General features: G+C 43.5%; 1 protein-coding gene across 3 annotated transcripts; it reads right to left on the reverse strand.

Moving 5' to 3' along the window:
• Nucleotides 1-8000: 8000 nt before the first annotated feature.
• On the reverse strand, nt 8001-19358 carry LOC120049647 (palmitoyltransferase ZDHHC21-like). Of its 3 annotated transcripts, XM_038995971.1 has the most exons (9): nt 19270-19358; nt 18526-18726; nt 18336-18434; nt 17707-17818; nt 17197-17335; nt 16356-16472; nt 15061-15104; nt 14612-14790; nt 8001-8045 (listed from the first exon to the last, which is right to left on the reverse strand). In XM_038995971.1, the coding sequence occupies exons 2-8, from the start codon at nt 18677-18679 to the stop codon at nt 14646-14648; spliced, it is 810 nt and encodes a 269-aa protein (XP_038851899.1). In that variant the 5' UTR covers nt 18680-18726; nt 19270-19358; the 3' UTR covers nt 8001-8045; nt 14612-14645. The 3 variants fall into 3 exon arrangements, with proteins under 3 accessions (XP_038851899.1, XP_038851898.1, XP_038851900.1); XM_038995970.1 differs by lacking the exon at nt 8001-8045 and having other exon boundaries at nt 13657-14790; XM_038995972.1 differs by lacking the exon at nt 8001-8045 and having other exon boundaries at nt 13657-14790; nt 18526-18690; nt 19270-19356.
• Between the last annotated feature and the right edge of the window lie 117 nt (nt 19359-19475).

Here is a 19475-nt window from a genome sequence, read left to right on the forward strand (position 1 = left end):
CGGCCGATACGTGGAGCTGGAATGTACCGAACCGGGCTATGCACGCGTACAGGAGACACCATGCGCTCTACTGCGTAACACGGTGTCTGCCCGTACTCTCGCTCTCCACGGTAAGTACAGGGAGTAGGCGCAGGTCTCCTACCTGACTTCGCCACACTCCCTTTAAGGCCCCCCCCAAGAAATTTTTGGGTTGTACTCACGGGCTTCCAGCCTTGCTTCCGTGCTGCCTCCTCATATCGCCTCCTCTCGGCTTTCGCTGCCTCCAGCTCTTCACGAGGGAGGCGATATTCTCCCGGTTGTGCCCAAGGTCCCTTTCCATCCAATATCTCCTCCCATGTCCATGAATCCTGTGTAGGTGGGTCCTGTTGCCGCTTGACACACCGCTTGGTCCTAGAATGGTGGGTAATTCTGTCACGATCGTCAATGGGAGAGAGAGAGGACCAAGGCGCAGCGTGTGGAAAATACATCTTCTCTTTAATTGGAAGAAGGACAACGAAACAAAACAACAAACAGACGAACGTGAAGCTATCAAAAGACTAAGTGCAAACATGCAACATAGACACAGACATAGACAATTACCCACAAAACCCTAGTGCCTATGGCTGCCTTAAATATGGCTCCCAATCAGAGACAATTAATGACATCTGTCTCTGATTGAGAACCCTTCAGGCAACCATAGACACAGCTAGACTTCTATACTAAACATAAACCCAACTACTCTAATAAACCCCCTAAACCTTCCAACCACCCTAGACACTACAAAAACCACATACATTCCCCATGTCACACCCTGACCTAACTAAAATAATAAAGAAAACAAAGAATACTAAGGCCAGGGCGTGACATAACCCCCCCCTTAAGGTGCGAACTCCGGGCGCACCAGCATAAAGTCTAGGGGAGGGTCTGGGTGGGCGTCTGTCCACGGTGGCGGCTCTGGCACTGGTCGTGGTCCCCACCCCACCATAGTCACTACCCGCTTACTTAACCCCACTAGAATAAGGGGCAGCACCAGCCTAGGGGGCAGCACCGGACTAAGGGGCAGCACCGGACTAAGGGGCAGTACCGGACTAAGGGGCAGTACCGGACTAAGGGGCAGCACCAGGATAAGGGGCAGTACCAGGATAAGGGGCAGTACCAGGATAAGGGGCAGCACCAGGATAAGGGGCAGCACCAGGATAAGGGGCAGCACCAGGATAAGGGGCAGCTCCGGACTGAGGGACGGCAGCTCCGGACTGAGGGACGGCAGCTCCGGACTGAGGGACAGCACCGGACTGAGGGACAGCACTGGACTGAATGGCGGATCCTGGCTGGACGGCTCTGGCGGATCCTGGCTGGACGGCTCTGGCGGATCCTGGCTGGACGGCTCTGGCGGATCCTGGCTGGACGGCTCTGGCGGATCCTGGCTGGACGGCTCATGGCTGGCTGACGGATCTGGCTGCTCATGGCTGGCTGACGGATCTGGCTGCTCATGGCTGGCTGACGGATCTGGCTGCTCATGGCTGGCTGACGGATATGGCTGCTCATGGCTGGCTGACGGATCTGGCTGCTCATGGCTGGCTGACGGATCTGGCTGCTCATGGCTGGCTGACGGATCTGGCTGCTCATGGCTGGCTGACGGATCTGGCTGCTCATGGCTGGCTGACGGATCTGGCTGCTCATGGCTGGCTGACGGCTCTGGCAGATCCTTTCTGGTTGGCGGCTCTGGCAGATCCTGTCTGGTTGGCGGCTCTGGCAGATCCTGTCTGGTTGGCGGCTCTGGCAGATCCTGTCTGGTTGGCGGCTCTGGCAGATCCTGTCTGGTTGGCGGCTCTGGCAGATCCTGTCTGGTTGGCGGCTCTGGCAGATCCTGTCTGGTTGGCGGCTCTGGCAGATCCTGTCTGGTTGGCGGCTCTGGCAGATCCTGACTGACGAATGGCTCAAGCGGCTCCTGACTGACTAACGGCTCTGACGGCTCGGGACAGACGGGCGGCTCTAATGGCTCGGGACAGACGGATGGCTCAGACGGCACTGGGGAGACGGATGGCTCAGATGGCGCTGGGGAGACGGATGGCTCAGATGGCGCTGGGGAGACGGATGGCTCAGATGGCACTGGGCAGACGGATGGCTCAGATGGCACTGGGCAGACGGATGGCTCAGATGGCACTGGGCAGACGGATGGCTCAGATGGCACTGGGCAGACGGATGGCTCAGATGGCACTGGGCAGACGGATGGCTCAGATGGCACTGGGCAGACGGATGGCTCTGGCCGGATGAGGTGCACTGTAGGCCTGGTGCGTGGTGCCGGAACTGGAGTCACCGGGCTAAGGACACGCACCTTCAGGCTAGTGCGGGGAGAAGGAACAGGGCATACTGGACCCTGGGAGCGCACATTAGGCCTAGTGCGTGGTGCCGGAACTGGTGGTACCGGACTGGGGACACGCATCTCAGGGCTAGTGCGGGGAGCAGCAACAGGACGCACAGGACTCTGGGGACACACAGGAGGCTTGGTGCGTGGTTTAGGCACTGGTGGTAAAAGGCTGGAGACACGCACCATAGGGCTAGTGCGTGGAGGAGGCACTGGTGGTACTGGGTTGGGGCGGGGAGGTGGCGCCGGAAATACCGGACCGTGCAGGCGTACTGGCTCCCTTGAGCACTGAGCCTGCCCAACCTTACCTGGTTGTATGCTCCCCGTCGCCCGACCAGTGCGGGGAGGTGGAATAACCCGCACCGGGCTATGTAGGCGAACCGGGGACACCATGCGTAAGGCTGGTGCCATGTAAGCCGGCCCGAGGAGACGCACTGGTGACCAGATGCGTTGGGCCGGCTTCATGACATCCGGCTCAACGCTCAATCTAGCCCGGCCGATACGTGGAGCTGGAATGTACCGAACCGGGCTATGCACGCGTACAGGAGACACCATGCGCTCTACTGCGTAACACGGTGTCTGCCCGTACTCTCGCTCTCCACGGTAAGTACAGGGAGTAGGCGCAGGTCTCCTACCTGACTTCGCCACACTCCCTTTAAGGCCCCCCCCAAGAAATTTTTGGGTTGTACTCACGGGCTTCCAGCCTTGCTTCCGTGCTGCCTCCTCATATCGCCTCCTCTCGGCTTTCGCTGCCTCCAGCTCTTCACGAGGGAGGCGATATTCTCCCGGTTGTGCCCAAGGTCCCTTTCCATCCAATATCTCCTCCCATGTCCATGAATCCTGTGTAGGTGGGTCCTGTTGCCGCTTGACACACCGCTTGGTCCTAGAATGGTGGGTAATTCTGTCACGATCGTCAATGGGAGAGAGAGAGGACCAAGGCGCAGCGTGTGGAAAATACATCTTCTCTTTAATTGGAAGAAGGACAACGAAACAAAACAACAAACAGACGAACGTGAAGCTATCAAAAGACTAAGTGCAAACATGCAACATAGACACAGACATAGACAATTACCCACAAAACCCTAGTGCCTATGGCTGCCTTAAATATGGCTCCCAATCAGAGACAATTAATGACATCTGTCTCTGATTGAGAACCCTTCAGGCAACCATAGACACAGCTAGACTTCTATACTAAACATAAACCCAACTACTCTAATAAACCCCCTAAACCTTCCAACCACCCTAGACACTACAAAAACCACATACATTCCCCATGTCACACCCTGACCTAACTAAAATAATAAAGAAAACAAAGAATACTAAGGCCAGGGCGTGACAAGAAGAAACCCCACTTTTAGAACCACCTGCTAATGGAGACACAGTAATGAAGAAGAAACCCCACTTTTAGTACCACCTGCTAATGGAGACACGGTAATGAAGAAGAAACCCCACTTTTAGAACCACCTGCTAATGGAGACACAGTAATGATGAAGAAACCCCACTTTTAGAACCACCTGCTAATGGAGACACAGTATTGAAGAAGAAACCCCACTTTTAAAACCACCTACTAATGGAGACACAGTAATGAAGAAGAAACCCCACTTTTAGAACCACCTGCTAATGGAGACACAGTAATGAAGAAGAAACCCCACTTTTAGTACCACCTGCTAATGGAGACACAGTAATGAAGAAGAAACCCCACTTTTAGAACCACCTGCTAATGGAGACACAGTATTGAAGAAGAAACCCCACTTTTAGTACCACCTGCTAATGGAGACACAGTATTGAAGAAGAAACCCCACTTTTAGAACCACCTGCTAATGGAGACACAGTAATGATGAAGAAACCCCACTTTTAGAACCACCTGCTAATGGAGACACAGTATTGAAGAAGAAACCCCACTTTTAAAACCACCTGCTAATGGAGACACAGTATTGAAGAAGAAACCCCACTTTTAGAACCACCTGCTAATGGAGACACAGTAATGAAGAAGAAACCCCACTTTTAGTACCACCTGCTAATGGAGACACAGTAATGAAGAAGAAACCCCACTTTTAGAACCACCTGCTAATGGAGACACAGTATTGAAGAAGAAACCCATTTAAAACCACATAACCTTTTACTGCACCTCAATGAAAGTGATTCAAAACAACTGGTATCAAGTAAACATTGTGTCCTACATAAAAAACAGTTGATTAAATCACACATTTTCTGTCAAGTAGCCATGGCATTTTAAAGATTGCAGGTTTGTGGATATACTTTTGAACCTCTGACATTCATGCTGGGCATGGAAAGTTCTATGTGGTTGCTCTTATGTGAGAAGGCACAAAATGTTTCATTTTTATGGAGATGCGACATGTTGGTTGTTTTGGCTATGATTTGCTTTGAAGATAACTGTGTTAGAATTAATAAAACATTGTTGGAAATATAATGAATGTCCTAAGGCAATTCCAACACACTACTAGATGCATATTGTAGATAAATTAAACTGACCAAAACATTTTTATGTGTAGTACATGTTTTGGAAGTTTTTTTGTTTACCAACGGAAATAAAGAGCACATCATAAATTCTATTAGCAAAGTATCACCAGCCGTTTCTATGCCATAATTATTTGGCAAGCAGACAGAGTGCTGCCCAGCATTTGTCATATAGGCTTGGATTAAACATGACCCACCTGGAAACAAAGAGACCTGAAGTAAAAAAAAAAAAAAAGACTGTCTGCGATTAATTACCAATTTAAAAAATGTAAAGATGTTTGACATGTCTATCACATACTTAATCCTAATCTAGGTGCGGTGAAATGGAGCAGAGCCATTTGTGGCAGTAATGCCTCCAATCATACTCCTAATAAAGCTCTACGTAGACATGGCTTGCATCCTCCACGCTTTAGTTATGTTTATATCAAGCCTATAATTGTTTCCTTTGTTCAGCCAGATGTCCTCTCCTGTACTGGTAACAGGTGGCCCACTTGTTTAATTAGTCCACTTGACGAAGCAGGGCCAGAGATTAAGGAAATAATTTAACATGGACTCTAGGTAGAACATTTTCATATCATATAATTACTTAAAGAAATATGCCATTGGCATCGACCACTCGTGATGGGTAAGAAGTAGGCCCATCTCATCTTCATCAGTGACTTTGTAAGTTCACTCAGACATACACAACATATGTGGACATGTCTAAGCATGGTTATATAGGGTATGTTTCAATGTCAATGTTACACCAAAGTTTAATTGGTTGATTTTAAAAATCCATGTCATTATCTGAATACTAATTCACAAAGGGATTTGTCTGGTCCCGTGTGGCTCAGTAGGTAGAGCATGGCACTTGCAACGCCAGGGTTGTGGGTTAGATTCCCACGGGGGACCAGTACAGAAATGTATGGACTCACTTAATCGCTCTGGATAAGAGCGTCTGCTAAATGTCAAGTCTTCTTGGGCCCAGACTTTTTAAAAACATTTTTGCACTAGGTACAAAGTTTGCACCTGTTATTTCCTAAAGTAAATAAAACATTTAGAAATAAACAAAAAGGTAAGATTTAGTCAGAAGAAATAAAACATTAAGGTAAATTGTAATGTCACTGGATTAGAGAATAGCCCCACAGTACCCATACACTTAAGTATGAAACATTTAACTTTGTAAATTTAAAAGACAGAAATTGCCTCTATGTCAGTTTTGCTAGGGACATCCAAAAGGCACAAGTCATCAGAGTTTGCGAGGAACGTGTGCCATACATGTTGCCACCAACAATGGTGGCATAAATTAAATTCACGGATCATGCACACATTATGAACACTTCATTGAGTTGTTTGGACCTGGGGGATAGGGACAACGGACAATGTAGGAGGACCCACATATTATTTTATTGAATTTTAGGACACCATAGTTACACCATGGTCATCTTACGTATGAAGTCATTCAAACAGTGAACAGTCAGTCATAACTACATCACACACCTATAACCACTACATACATGTGACATAACAGCTTTATAGATAATTACATTATCTATTTTTATGTATACTTCATTTAAATAACCAGGAAGATCATGACATAGACATTTAAGAGCTTGAATGTACAGGGGTCAACGGCCAGCCTGCTCTACTGAACGTAGAAGGGTTAATGGCCAGCCTGCTCTACTGAACGTAGAAGGGTTAACGGCCAGCCTGCTCTACTGAATGTACAAGGGTTAACGGCCAGCCTGCTCTACTGAACGTAGAACGGTTGATGGCCAGCCTGCTCTACTGAATGTACAAGGGTTAATGGCCAGCCTGCTCTATTGAATGTACAGGGGTTAACGGCCAGCCTGCTCTACTGAACGTAGAAGGGTTAATGGCCAGCCTGCTCTACTGAATGTACAAGGGTTAATGGCCAGCCTGCTCTACTGAATGTACAAGGGTTAATGGCCAGCCTGCTCTACTGAATGTACAAGGGTTAATGGCCAGCCTGCTCTACTGAACGTAGAAGGGTTAATGGCCAGCCTGCTCTACTGAATGTACAAGGGTTAATGGCTAGCCTGCTCTACTGAACGTACGGGGGTTAACGGCCAGCCTGTTCTATTGAACGTACAAGGGTTAATGGCCAGCCTGTTCTACTGAACATACAGGGGTTATTGGCCAGCCTGTTTTACTGAACGTACAAGGGTTAATGGCCAGCCTGTTTTACTGAATGTACAGGGGTTATTGGCCAGCCTGTTTTACTGAACGTACAAGGGTTAATGGCCAGCCTGTTTTACTGAACGTACAAGGGTTATTGGCCAGCCTGTTTTACTGAACGTACAGGGGTTAATGGCCAGCCTGTTTTACTGAATGTACAGGGGTTACTGGCCAGCCTGTTTTACTGAACGTACAGGGGTTATTGGCCAGCCTGTTTTACTGAACGTACAGGGGTTAATGGCCAGCCTGTTTTACTGAACGTACAGGGGTTATTGGCCAGCCTGTTTTACTGAACGTACAGGGGTTAATGGCCAGGAGAGGGCATTATCGGCCTTGCCAGCAGAGACTGGAAACACATTGTGTGACCAAGACAAAAGGTCTGTTAAGTTTATCCTTCCTCAATGTCTTTGGGTGTGCAGGCTTTTGCTCCAACCTTATTCCAACACCTGATTGAGTAAGTGATTAGTAGAACCAGGTGTGTTTTAGCAGGGTTGGAGTGAAAGCCTGCACACCCAGGAGCTCTCCAGGAGGAGCAGTCGACCACCCCTGCTGTACAGAAATGATCACGTAAGAAACAACAATAAAACCCATTTCAGAACTTTGTTACACCATTTATTTAATACATGATAATAACTCTTGGCAGCATTTATATTCCCCATGATTAAAACATATGGTAAAATAAAATGTATATATTATAACCCAGATAAATTAATATTCAACATTTGTACATTAACTTCACATTATTTCTCTCCTTACATGTTCCCAAAAGATATTTGAACTGAACAATTAAAAAAAAAACTTTTGGGGATAATAAAAGGCCACTTTAAAATGTGCAGTTTTGTCACAAAACACAAAGCCACAGATGTCTCAAGTGTTCAGGGAGCGTGCAATTGGTATGCTGACTGCAGGAATGTCCACCAGAGCTGTTGCCAAAGAACTGAATGTTAATTTCTCTAGAGAATTTGGCAGTACGTCCAACCGGCCTCACAACCGCAGATCATGTGTAACCACGCCAGCCCAGTACCTCCACATCCGGCTTCTTCACCTGCGGGATTGTCGGAGACCAGTCAACCGGACAGCTGATGAAACTGAGGAGTATTTCTGTCTGTAATAAAGCCCTTTTGTGGGCAAAACGAATTCTGATTGGTTGGGCCTGGCTCCCAAGTGGGTGGGCCTATACCCTCCCAGGCCTACCCATGGCTGCGCCCCGGCCCAGTCATGTGAAATCCATAGATTAGGGCCTAATTAATTAACTTCAATTGACTGATTTCCCTATATGAACTGTAACTCAGTAAAATTGTTGCATTTATATTTTTGTTCAGTATATGTATTATGAGTGCAATAAAAAAACTGTAATGGCGTATAGGTGGCCCATCAACATCTTAGAGACATTTCCTTTAAATATATATATATATATTATGTTGTGTATGGAGACATCAGCATTGAGTAGAGTAATTGAGATACAGTTAAATTCAATTCCAGCTTATTGCAACCTCCTGGGGACAAAAGCTTATTAAGCTTCAAGCCTCTATAAATTCTAATACATCCCCAAGTGTATGTCTTGATGTCCGGTTAGAGTCCAATTCATTACACAACAGTCAGGAAGATATAAATGCTATATGCACAACACATGCATTCTCCCTAATTACACTGAGAAAGAAAAGTTGTTGCCGCACAAAAGGCCTAATGAGAATCAAATAGCAAAACGTACGAGTCAGCACAACTTTGGTCCTTCAAGCTGAAATCTCTAACCGTGAAATATTACAGCTTATTTTTTAAATATAAGAGCAGCAAACAATGTGTAAACGTTTATCTTTGAACATGCGTGACTCATCTATGCCAATTAAATTAGATTTAAAACTACAATAGACTTAACGTGGTCTCTCCTTCCTAGTTTTTCCTACATTTTAGTCATTCAGCAGGAGGTACTCTTATCTAGAGCAAGTTATTAAAAGTTGATTCTAATAAGGAGGTTAAACAACAAAATAAAATAAAACATTTAGTAGATCCATGTCAATGGCAAATGTTAATGCCAATTTCCTTACCAAAACAAAATAAAAAGTGCAAAATCCCAACATCAAGGCACATAATGGAGTGCAGTAGTAGGAAGTCCAATGACTACAGCAGAACTGGTACATTACATGACATAAGACAACACACCATCACAAGTGATTAAGTTAGTGGGGAGGGTTTGGTCAGAATTGGCCCCTACAGTGACTTCAGAAAGTATTCACACCCCCTACTTTTTCCACATTTTGTTGTGTTACAGCCTGGTTTTAAAATGGATTACATTTAGATTTTGTGTTACTGGCCTACACACTACACCCCATAATGTCAAAGTGGAATTCTGTTTCTTGAAATGTTTACAAATTAATAAAAAATCTAAAGCTGAAATGTCTTCAGTCAATAAGTATTCAACCCCTCTGTTATGGCAAGCCTAAATAAGTTCAGGAGTAAATGTGTGCTTAACAAGGGACATAAGATGCATGGACTCATTGTGTGTAATAAGTGGTTAACATTATTATTATTTTTTTTCATTGACTACCTCATCTCCGTAGCACACACATACAATTATCTGTAGGATCCCTCAGTCGAGCAGTACATTTCAAACACAGATTAAACCACAAAGACCAGGGAGGTTTACCAATGCCTCACAAAGAAGGGTGGTCCCGTGTGGCTCAGTTGGTAGAGCATGGCGCTTGCAACGCCAGGGTTGTGGGTTCAATTCCCACGGGGGGACCAGGATTAATATGTATGAACTTTCCAATTTGTAAGTCGCTCTGGATAAGAGCGTCTCCTAAATGACTTAAATGTAAATGTAAGGGCACCTAGTGGTAGATGGGTAAAAATAACTACAAAAATAATACAGACATTGAGCATGATGAAGTTATTAATTACACTTTGGATGGTGTATCAATACACCCAGTCACTACAAAGATACAGGCGGCCTTCCTAACTCAGTTGCTGGAGATGAAGGAAAACGCTTAGGGATTTCACCAAGAGGCCAACGGTGACTTCAAAACAGTTACAGAGTTTAATGGCTGTGATGGGAGAAAACTGAGGATGGATCAACAACATTGTAGTTACTCCACAATACTTACCTAATTTATAGAGTGTAAAGAAGGAAGCCTGCTCAGAATAAAAAAAGATTTCAAAACATGCATCTGGTTTTAACAAGGCACTAAAGTAACAGTGCAAAACATTTGGCAAAGCAATTAACTTTTTGTCCTGAACAAAAAGTGTTATGTTTGGGACAAATCCAATACAACGCATTACTGAGAACCAGTATCCATATGTTCAAGCATAATGGTGGCTGCATCATGTTATGGGTATGCTTGTAATGGTTAAGGACTGGGGAGTTTTTCAATATAAAAAAAAGAAATGGGGATGGAGCTAAGCACAGGCAAAATCCTAGAGGAAAACCTGGTTCAGTCTGCTTTCCACCAGACACTGGGAGATGAATTCACCTTTTTGCAGGACAATAATCTAAAACACAAGCCCAAATCTACTCTGGAGTTGTTTACCAAATAGACAGTGAATGTTCCTGAGTGGCTGAGTTACAGTTTTGACTTAAATCTGTAGTAAAATCTATGGCAAGACCTGAAAATGGTTGTCAAGCAATGATCAATAACTAATTTGACAGTGCTTAAAGAATTTTGAAAATAACAAAATGGGCAAATGTTGCAGAATCAAGGTGTGGAAAGCTCTAAGAGACTTACCCAGAAGGACTCACAGCTGTAATCAATGCCAAAGGTGATTCTAACATGTATTAACTCAGGGGTTGAATACTTATCTAAGCAAGATATTACAGTTTTATTATTATTTTCTATTATATATCTATTTTTTTATTTATACAAATGGTATACTTTTTCCCCCAGTTTGACAGAGTATTTTGTGTAGATCGTTGACAAAAAAAATGACAATTAAATCAATTTGACTCCCACTTTGTAAAGTCCAGGGGTGTGATACTTTCTGAAGGCACTGTACATGGAGAACAGCAGGGGACTCAGCACTGAGCCCTGTGGGACATAGTGAGGATACAGATCCTCACAAAAGGCTCTTGTTAGACACCAAAGTAGGTTGGTGATTCTGTAAGCAACAGTAGCAGTGTTAAAAATATTTTTTTTAAATACATCTATGGTTCAAGACAGTTGTTGGTAGAACTCCTATTGGTGATGTGCAATGCATTGACAGATACTTCAAGTGTAAACAAAAAACATGTACTTTGCATTAATGCAACATTAACATTCCCCTTATCCTATATATAATGCATACTATATGATGAAAAAAGTATGGTAAGTATGTAAGTATAAAACATAAGTAAGTATAAAGCATACAAATCAACACAATGCCAACCAGGAAATTAAAATTAAAGACAATATTGTTATAAAAAAGAAAGAATTCAGTGTCCACTACCATTTACGAACAATCAAAGAAACTACAAGTATGACAGACAATTGACAGCAGCTGTCCTCACAATTAACATGAAAACAAGTCAACATCAATCAATGTCTAGATACTAACATAAACAGTGTTCTGAGATTCCACTAACCTAATGAGTCCCACCGTAATGCCCGGGGCGTTTTGGACTTCTAGACCCTTTTAAACATAGTGTGTTTGAGCTACAGACTTCTGGGTTTCACCATTGGATTAATCTATTTCTTCTGCATCCGTAGATACCATTAGTCTGTGTGATTAACAGGGGCTGACTAGAGCTGTGTTGTGAGACAAGGGCGGATCCCGAGGGGGCTCGGACCGGTTCTTTTTACAAAAATGAGTCCGAATAGTTTGAGCTATAAAAACGATTGAAAGCTGCCCATGAAAAGCCAAAACTCTTACAAACACGCACGTGTAAAATGTTTTGCTCTGTGATGCCCACATGTTACACAAGAGTCATTAGAAGCTAAGGGGTTCTTCTACATAGAAGATCATAGGAAATCCCAGGGCATAGTGTCTATACTACTGTAACAAGCTCATAGTTGCTATCAAACTCCAAAGAGTTGTCACTGACGAGTTGGATATTAATTTCCCAGTAAGCAAACAATTTCTGCACTTACAGTGTTCATATACATTCATTTATATCAGCTTTTTGCTTTGGCTGATTATTATTATTATTATTATTTATTTTTTTACATTTGTCAATAAAACTCATGAATGCAACTATTTATGTCAAATAGTTTTGTGTTCTACTTGTAGCCCTGATAACATAAGGGTTGTACATGCAGATACATTTAAATCAAATTTTTGCTGGGGTCTCGGGACTGATAGGGTTAATTAGGTCACACTAGGTTCAGAAAACTCAAAGTTAGTATCATACATTCAAATTATCAAAAGTAATCGAGTCAACAGTCATGAAAACATGTACATAAAAACAAAATAAAACTTGAGTAGAAAAATAAAGTGGAATGTGTACAAAAAAATACACAGAGGTACAGTATATCAGTGTATATTTAGTAGGAGGAGGATTTATGAACAATGTTACAACCAAGTGTACAACAGCAGATAAATATAAATACATCTATTTGGTATACCCTGAAATTAATGTTGATACAGTTCATTGTGACATTTTTAGTCTTAGTCTGTGGTCATTGGTAAGGTTAAATCATTTGGCTTTAGGCAGTGTGGAGGTTTGAAAAAGCAAGAAGCAAAAATGTTTTTAAAATGGATGAACAAAGACTCTGTGATGTTTGTCTAATTGATGGTAATGAAAGTGGAAGATAAAGACACGGTTACCACTGTTGATGCAAAATAAGTCATGGTTGGTTGTTAAAGCCCTGTAGCTCGATACGTAATTAGCTATCTATCAACCAATTTTGTAAGGTACAGTATGTGAATAGTGCACACATTTGTACTTTTTTATTTATTTATACTATATAATAAATAAAATATATACCATTTAGCAGACGCCTAATCCAAAGTGACTTACAGTCATGCGTGCATACATTTTACGTACGGGTGTCCCGGGAATTGTACCCACTATCCTGGCATTGCAAGTGCCATGCTCTACCAACTGAACTACAGAAACAAACAGTGCAACTGAGTTGCGACGGCTAAGAAATTCAACTACCAACTTTGACAGTAAGATATTTGGGTAACGCTTTACTTGAACCCTGTCATAAGGCCTGCATAATACTATCATAAGGCCTGCGTAACTGTCATAAGGCCCGCGTAACTGTCATAAGGCCTGCGTAACTGTCATAAGGCCTGCGTAACACTGTCATAAGGCTGACATTATAGATATTATTAGGCGTCATGCTAGTTTATGGCAAAATTATGCATGACAGACAGTCATGTTGCAAGCAAAGGTCTCCTTCATTGCCGGTCTCTACCATATATCTGTGGCATGGGCACAACGTTGGGTTTTAGAAGTGGGGGGGACATTATTATTATTAGATAAAAAAAAAAAAATCAAGTCTGATAAACACTCCAAACAACCGACCCGACCGCTCGGAGGCGTCGCACGGTCCTAAAGGCCACCGTTACCTCGTTTTGTATCACATTCCAATTATAAAATGGGGGGGGGGGGGGGGGGGGGGGCAAAAATGCAACTTCAGTATGTGTCGGGGGGGGTGGTATGTCCCCCCCCGTCCTCAGTGGAAGTTGCACCCCTGATCTGTGGTACACTAAACCTTGTGTTTCAGTGCATAATATAATAATAATAGAACATAATATAACTTTATTTAGCCAGGTGAGTAAATTCTCCTTCAAACCCTTCATAAAAAAGTTAATGGAGCAAATATCAAAGATGCGACACATAATGAGTTTCATGGCAACTTTAAGTTTACCTTCTGTACGAGGCATTATAACATTGTTCAAATCAGGTGTTACTAGTGGCATTTCTTTTTGGTAGGAGCATCATAACACATTCTTTAAAAAATATGGGTAAAAAAGTCAAGCAGAGGAACTCTTTTACAATATCATTATGGAATGCAGTTCAATCATGGAACTACTCTTTCTTATAGCAATCCACAAACCAATTTGCCCACCACTTGATATCCAACTTCTAACCAAAATAATTACTTGTATAGCCTTCTGTAAAAGGCAAGTATACAAACCACTTGGGAGATTGACAAAAAAATGTCATTTTTTATCTTGAAAACAACAGGCCACAGCCCACCAGACAACAGCAGAAACTGTTGATTTATGACACATGAATGGACCATAAGTCCCAAGAAGAAGGCACAAATTATATATATTTTTTAATTGGCTGTCTATTGGCTATTGAGTTAGAGTTAGCATCGTTTGAAGGTCTACATGGCCCTACAATCAACTTGTAGTTCTTAGCGATTTCCCTTTTGGCAAAGTTTCCTTTAAAAAGCAATTTCCCCTTAAAGTGGTTCCCTCAATGTAACAACAGAGCACAATGGAGCCCCTAGTAAGTATAAGGGAGGGCATTAGGTTGCACTTGGTAAAATGTCTCTCGACTGTGGCAGAAGTTTGTGACCCAGTTCAAGCACTTTCAATGTGATTCCTATAGGAAAAAACGAAAAGGTATCCACTGGCCAACCAATACTACCAACCTGCTTAGATGGCACAAAACAGGGAGGTGAAGGCAGGTGGGGGGTGCTGAGAGTATGCATAGTGTTTTCTCTGTCGGAGATGGCAGCCTACCGTCTGGACTGAAGTGGGACAGAGCTCCACTTATCTACACATGACTGCGGAAGTGGTGGGGAAAGGTCAGTGGTTGCCTGCTCCTCAACGGGATGAACCACAGGATTTTCCAGGTAGTGCCAAACACCTCGGCCAGAGTCCGCTGCCAGGATGTCTTTGACCCACCACCAGACCCACCTCTGTGAAAGAGAAAATAATGTGCACAAGCGTGCGCACAGATCTCAAGTCTGAATGGGCCCAAAATGGAAAAACAGAGGTACCAACACTGAACCTTGTGGAACACCTAATTCAACTTAATGGTACTGCAATGACTTGTCAACTAGCTGGACAAATTGTGTCCAATCAGATAAGTAAAATCGGAACCTGAAGAGGCTGTCCAGAGCCCGGCAAATTATTTTCTTGTCCCTTGTATCAAAGGCAGCTCAAAGGAACAAACCCATGCTACTTACATTTCATTTGAGAAGTGAGCCATTTTCTCAATGGTGGTGGTGTCCTGTTAGGCGGTAACACAAGAGGAACATAGTTTAAACATTGATAGATTTCACATCTTTGAGTAGGGTGGCTAAGAAATCTGCCGATGTGCCCTTGAACAAGGAACTTAACACTAATTGCTCCTGTAAGTCGCTCTGGATAAGAGCGTCCGCTAAATTACTAAAATGTAATTTGCATGATCACAGGCTGTCCTGGAATATATATTTGCATGTGTACTAATTAGCCAGGTAAATCTCCTCAAATGGACGCCTTACACACAAAGCGCGACACCAAACAGATAACACACCACATGCTAATTAGGAGACATTAATGCACCTGCCCACCCGTGCTGTGAGGCCCAGGTTTCCAAATTAAGTTGTTTTCTGAAAAGGACATTTCTACGTGTTTCATCAACAAGAAAATAGCCTAACTAGCACATGACTATCCATAGTTATTGTCAATTGTTAACATGCTGTTATCATCTTAACGTATTCCTGAAAGGTTGTTTTTCTCTGAACAACAAACAACTGATCAACATCCTGCAATTCCCTTCCTTACCATAGGATTTGTTGTCTGAAAATAACCTATGGCCTCTGGTGACATGCACCTATACATTGAGACCTGAACGTGTAGGGATTTGGCCAATCACCAAATCTGTTACTAAGCTTGATCATGGGTCTGTGCAACAAGACAAGTACGAAACTAACTAGGCCTTCAAGGCCCCAATCCCTTAATGTCATCAAGTAGAAAAAGTCTGTGTGGCTACGAGAAGGCCCCACGTTTACCCAGAGGGACAGTAATAGAAATAAAGACTTAGCACTCCAGATAAGACGGTTTTACGCAGCTGGGCTCACATGTAAGCTGTTAAGTCTATTACACCTTGGTGCTGGTGCATTACATCCTGTCAATCCACTCACAGAGGTTAAAGGTGAGGGCTCATCTGGTAAGGAGTCATGACAGTCAAGGACACAGTAAAGTTCCCCAACACATCCTAATATTCCCACTACTCCAGTAACAATAGCTAAGAATCTGGATTGAGTAGCACACCCAGGGAATGGAATTGAGGCAGATTGGCATACATCGGAATTAGAAAAGAACTAGGTTGCATGAAATGGGCAGTGTAAACAGTGCATAACATGCTACTTTGACACATAACAAATACGTTGATATTTACTTGACTACAATTTTCTAACAAGAGACAGTAGGAAGAGTAGCTGCTGCTTCTGCAAAAGCTAATGGAGATCCAAATAAACAGGAGAGAGATTTGACTCACTGTCAGGATGCCAGCCATCTGAGTATAGAAGAGGCTGCTCATGCCTCCGATCATCACCAGACCCATGATCGCAGACACACGGATCAGGGCGAGCTCATGACGTGCCATGAATGCCTCCTATGACAGTACAACCAGAAGAGGCCAAAGTCAACTTCACAGCACCATGTACATACTCCCGTACTCCTTTCACACATTCAGCATACTGCCTATCTACACCTCCTACTCTGCATGTAAAGACCTGGGCTTACAAACCTTGGAGTCTCATCTCTGCAGATTCTTTGCTCAGAAGCTTGCAAAATCCCAGGAAAACAGCACATGGTTGTCTGAGACGAGGCCATTTCTGTTGCAGATCTACCCGATCCAGTCAAACGGGACCTTCCCTACTCTCACTGACGTATTACTACAGCCCTATGCCTGCCCTACTTTGTGAGACTGCTCAATGCTGCTGAACTGTGAAAAAGGTTTGATGAAATCTGAAATACCAGTAACTTAAAAAATATCTGTTTTGTTTATTTGCCTACGTAGGCCTATGTATGCTGCAATTCAGCTTTTAGCTGCAAATGTGTACATGTACATCTCTATTAAAATGTTCATCATCAAGGCATAGAAGGGAGAGTGGTTTTAGGGGTCTGGCAGGCAGTTATCTGTAAGAGCTTGATTACACACTTTCCAAGGAAATATGGAAAATCTTGAATTGAATTAGAAAGTAATCCAAATCGTTGATGACGAAATTCTTCCTTGTGATTGCTATTACAACAACAAAAAATCATGAAACCAAGCTGTCCAGTAATGTTCATTCTAGTTTAGCGTTAAAGCGCTCACTTTTCATTCTTGACTTTACCTGGTCCAATGTGGTCAAGGGCTGGAAGTAATAGAACTGGCAGAAGTCTAGAACCAGGGTGAACAAACTGAGGACCTGTGTGTAAAAACAGAGTTGCAAGAAGAGCCAGTGGTTGTCCTCCCCTACACAATTATTGATCCTGCCAGGAGACAAGAGGGATAAAAATACATTTTACAGGACTGCTCAAATGCCTAGGTTACAAGCTAGGCAAATAAATATCAAGCACATTTTCCCAAGCAGATAAACAGATATGTCGGCCTAAACCATTCAATGAACTGTTTATCAATTTTTAAAATATGTGGCAATCCTGGGGGTGCTGCTAGAGAAGAGGTGCAGCGCTAACTACTGTGCAGTTGTCCCCCTCGCTTGGCCGGTTCAGTGAAAGACACCCTGACAATATCACCGTCAGCTCTTTTAATGCAACAGAAAATTCTAAATGTCCCCCCCAGAACGAGCTGTCTTGTTTAGCTGAATGTCCTACGGGAGTGATAGAAGTGTCTGTAGTCTTACCATGGACAGTGGTGGTCCATTCTACGTACACAATGGCCACAACGACTGCAGTGGTGGGACCTTTTTGGTCTCCTCATGTTGCACTTGGTACACATTTCCCACTGCTCTCGCTCTGAAACAAAGTAACCATGTCAAAATCTATACTTTTGCCATGACCCAGGCAACAAACCTCATATCAGTGGACCTTATCCCGAGTGTACAAAACATTACGGACACCTTCCTAATATTGAGTTACCCCCCGTCCCCAGATGTCCTGGGTGGTGGGCCATTCTTTATACACACAGGAAACTGTTCAGCGTGAAAAACCCAACAGCTTTGCAGTTCTAGACAAAGTTATTGCACCTACTACCATACCCCGTTCAAAGACACTTAAATCATTTGTCTTGCCCATTCACCCTTTCAATGGCACACACACAATCCATGTCTCAATTGTCTCAAGCCTTTAAAATCCTTCTTTAACCTGTCTCCTCCCCTTCATCTACACTGATTGAGGAGGACATCAATAAGGGATCATAGCTTTCACCTGGCCAGTCTGTGTCATGGGCAGAGAAGGTGTTCTTAATGTTTTGTACACTCAGTTTATATTATATATCAGTATTTGTGACAGAGGCTGTGGAATGTCAAATTACCTGAGTGAGGGATGTGAGGGTCGGGTGGGAGTCGGCCAGGATCTGCTGTAGAAGCTCTAAAAAGTGCAGCCATACAGAGGGCTGATGCTAAGTAGTAACCTAGGAGGAGAGGTACAGGATGACTACAGCAGTCAAAGTCATTGATGAAGCAGACCGAACTAAACACCTGGTCTGTGGGATTAATACTCACTGACAACCAAGGCCCAAGGGATATTCCCCTCATAGAAATGGGGCAGTAGCACCAACTTGGGGACGAAGAAGGAGTTGTAGAGCCAGATGGCGAAAACCATACTGGTGCAGAACCAGCCCATGGGGTCCATCACAAAGTGCAGCCGAAGCTTCATGGCTCCTGTCACTTTGGGACACAGATGGACAATGTGTCATAACCTCCCTGGGAAAAAAGATAGCTAAATTAGAGCTTATGATCAGAGTTAATCAATAGGTTAGGTTGCACCTGTTAAGGCTGTTCTCAATAACCATTGAGTTTACAGTCAATTTTATCTCACTTTCTCATACACTTCTTCTGACTTTTATCTGAGGTGTGTACAGGAGTTATTAAGATAGGGTACACCCCCCACAACACGTCTCCTTAGATACACACACCCACAACTACACAGGTTAAACAATCTGATTGTACCTTACATACTGACACTTTAGTAGCCAGCTACATATTTTCTGAAAGTAGATCATGCCAAGCATACAGGTAGATATTAGAATATAGAAACATTAAACATGTTGGCCTATCTACTGTACCTTGCTAGCTAGCTATTCTGACAGGTAGCTAACGCGTTAGCTAGCTAACTAGCTGGGCTTGGTCTTCCTAGAAATTTAACTTGATTTGTAAATAACTAACGTTAGACCTGGTGATAACTAGTTAGCATAGCAGTAACCGATCAAAATGTAGATATCACATTACTTTAGTTACTCCACCTACCTATCAAGCTGGGGATGTGTATTGCTAAACTTCAGAGGGATACCCACTTACAATCGCTCTTTTACCATGAGCACACACATACTTCCGTGGAGGTGCAGCAACACTGTGATGAATGATATGCCGTCAAAAATATGAGTTCTGCTGCCACCTATTGGACTTGCGTTCGAACTTTTTTGGAGATTTATTTTTTGCCAGACCACAAAACA

Source organism: Salvelinus namaycush, chromosome 6, assembly GCF_016432855.1.
Source record: "Salvelinus namaycush isolate Seneca chromosome 6, SaNama_1.0, whole genome shotgun sequence".
In the NCBI taxonomy this organism is placed as follows: domain Eukaryota; kingdom Metazoa; phylum Chordata; class Actinopteri; order Salmoniformes; family Salmonidae; genus Salvelinus; species Salvelinus namaycush.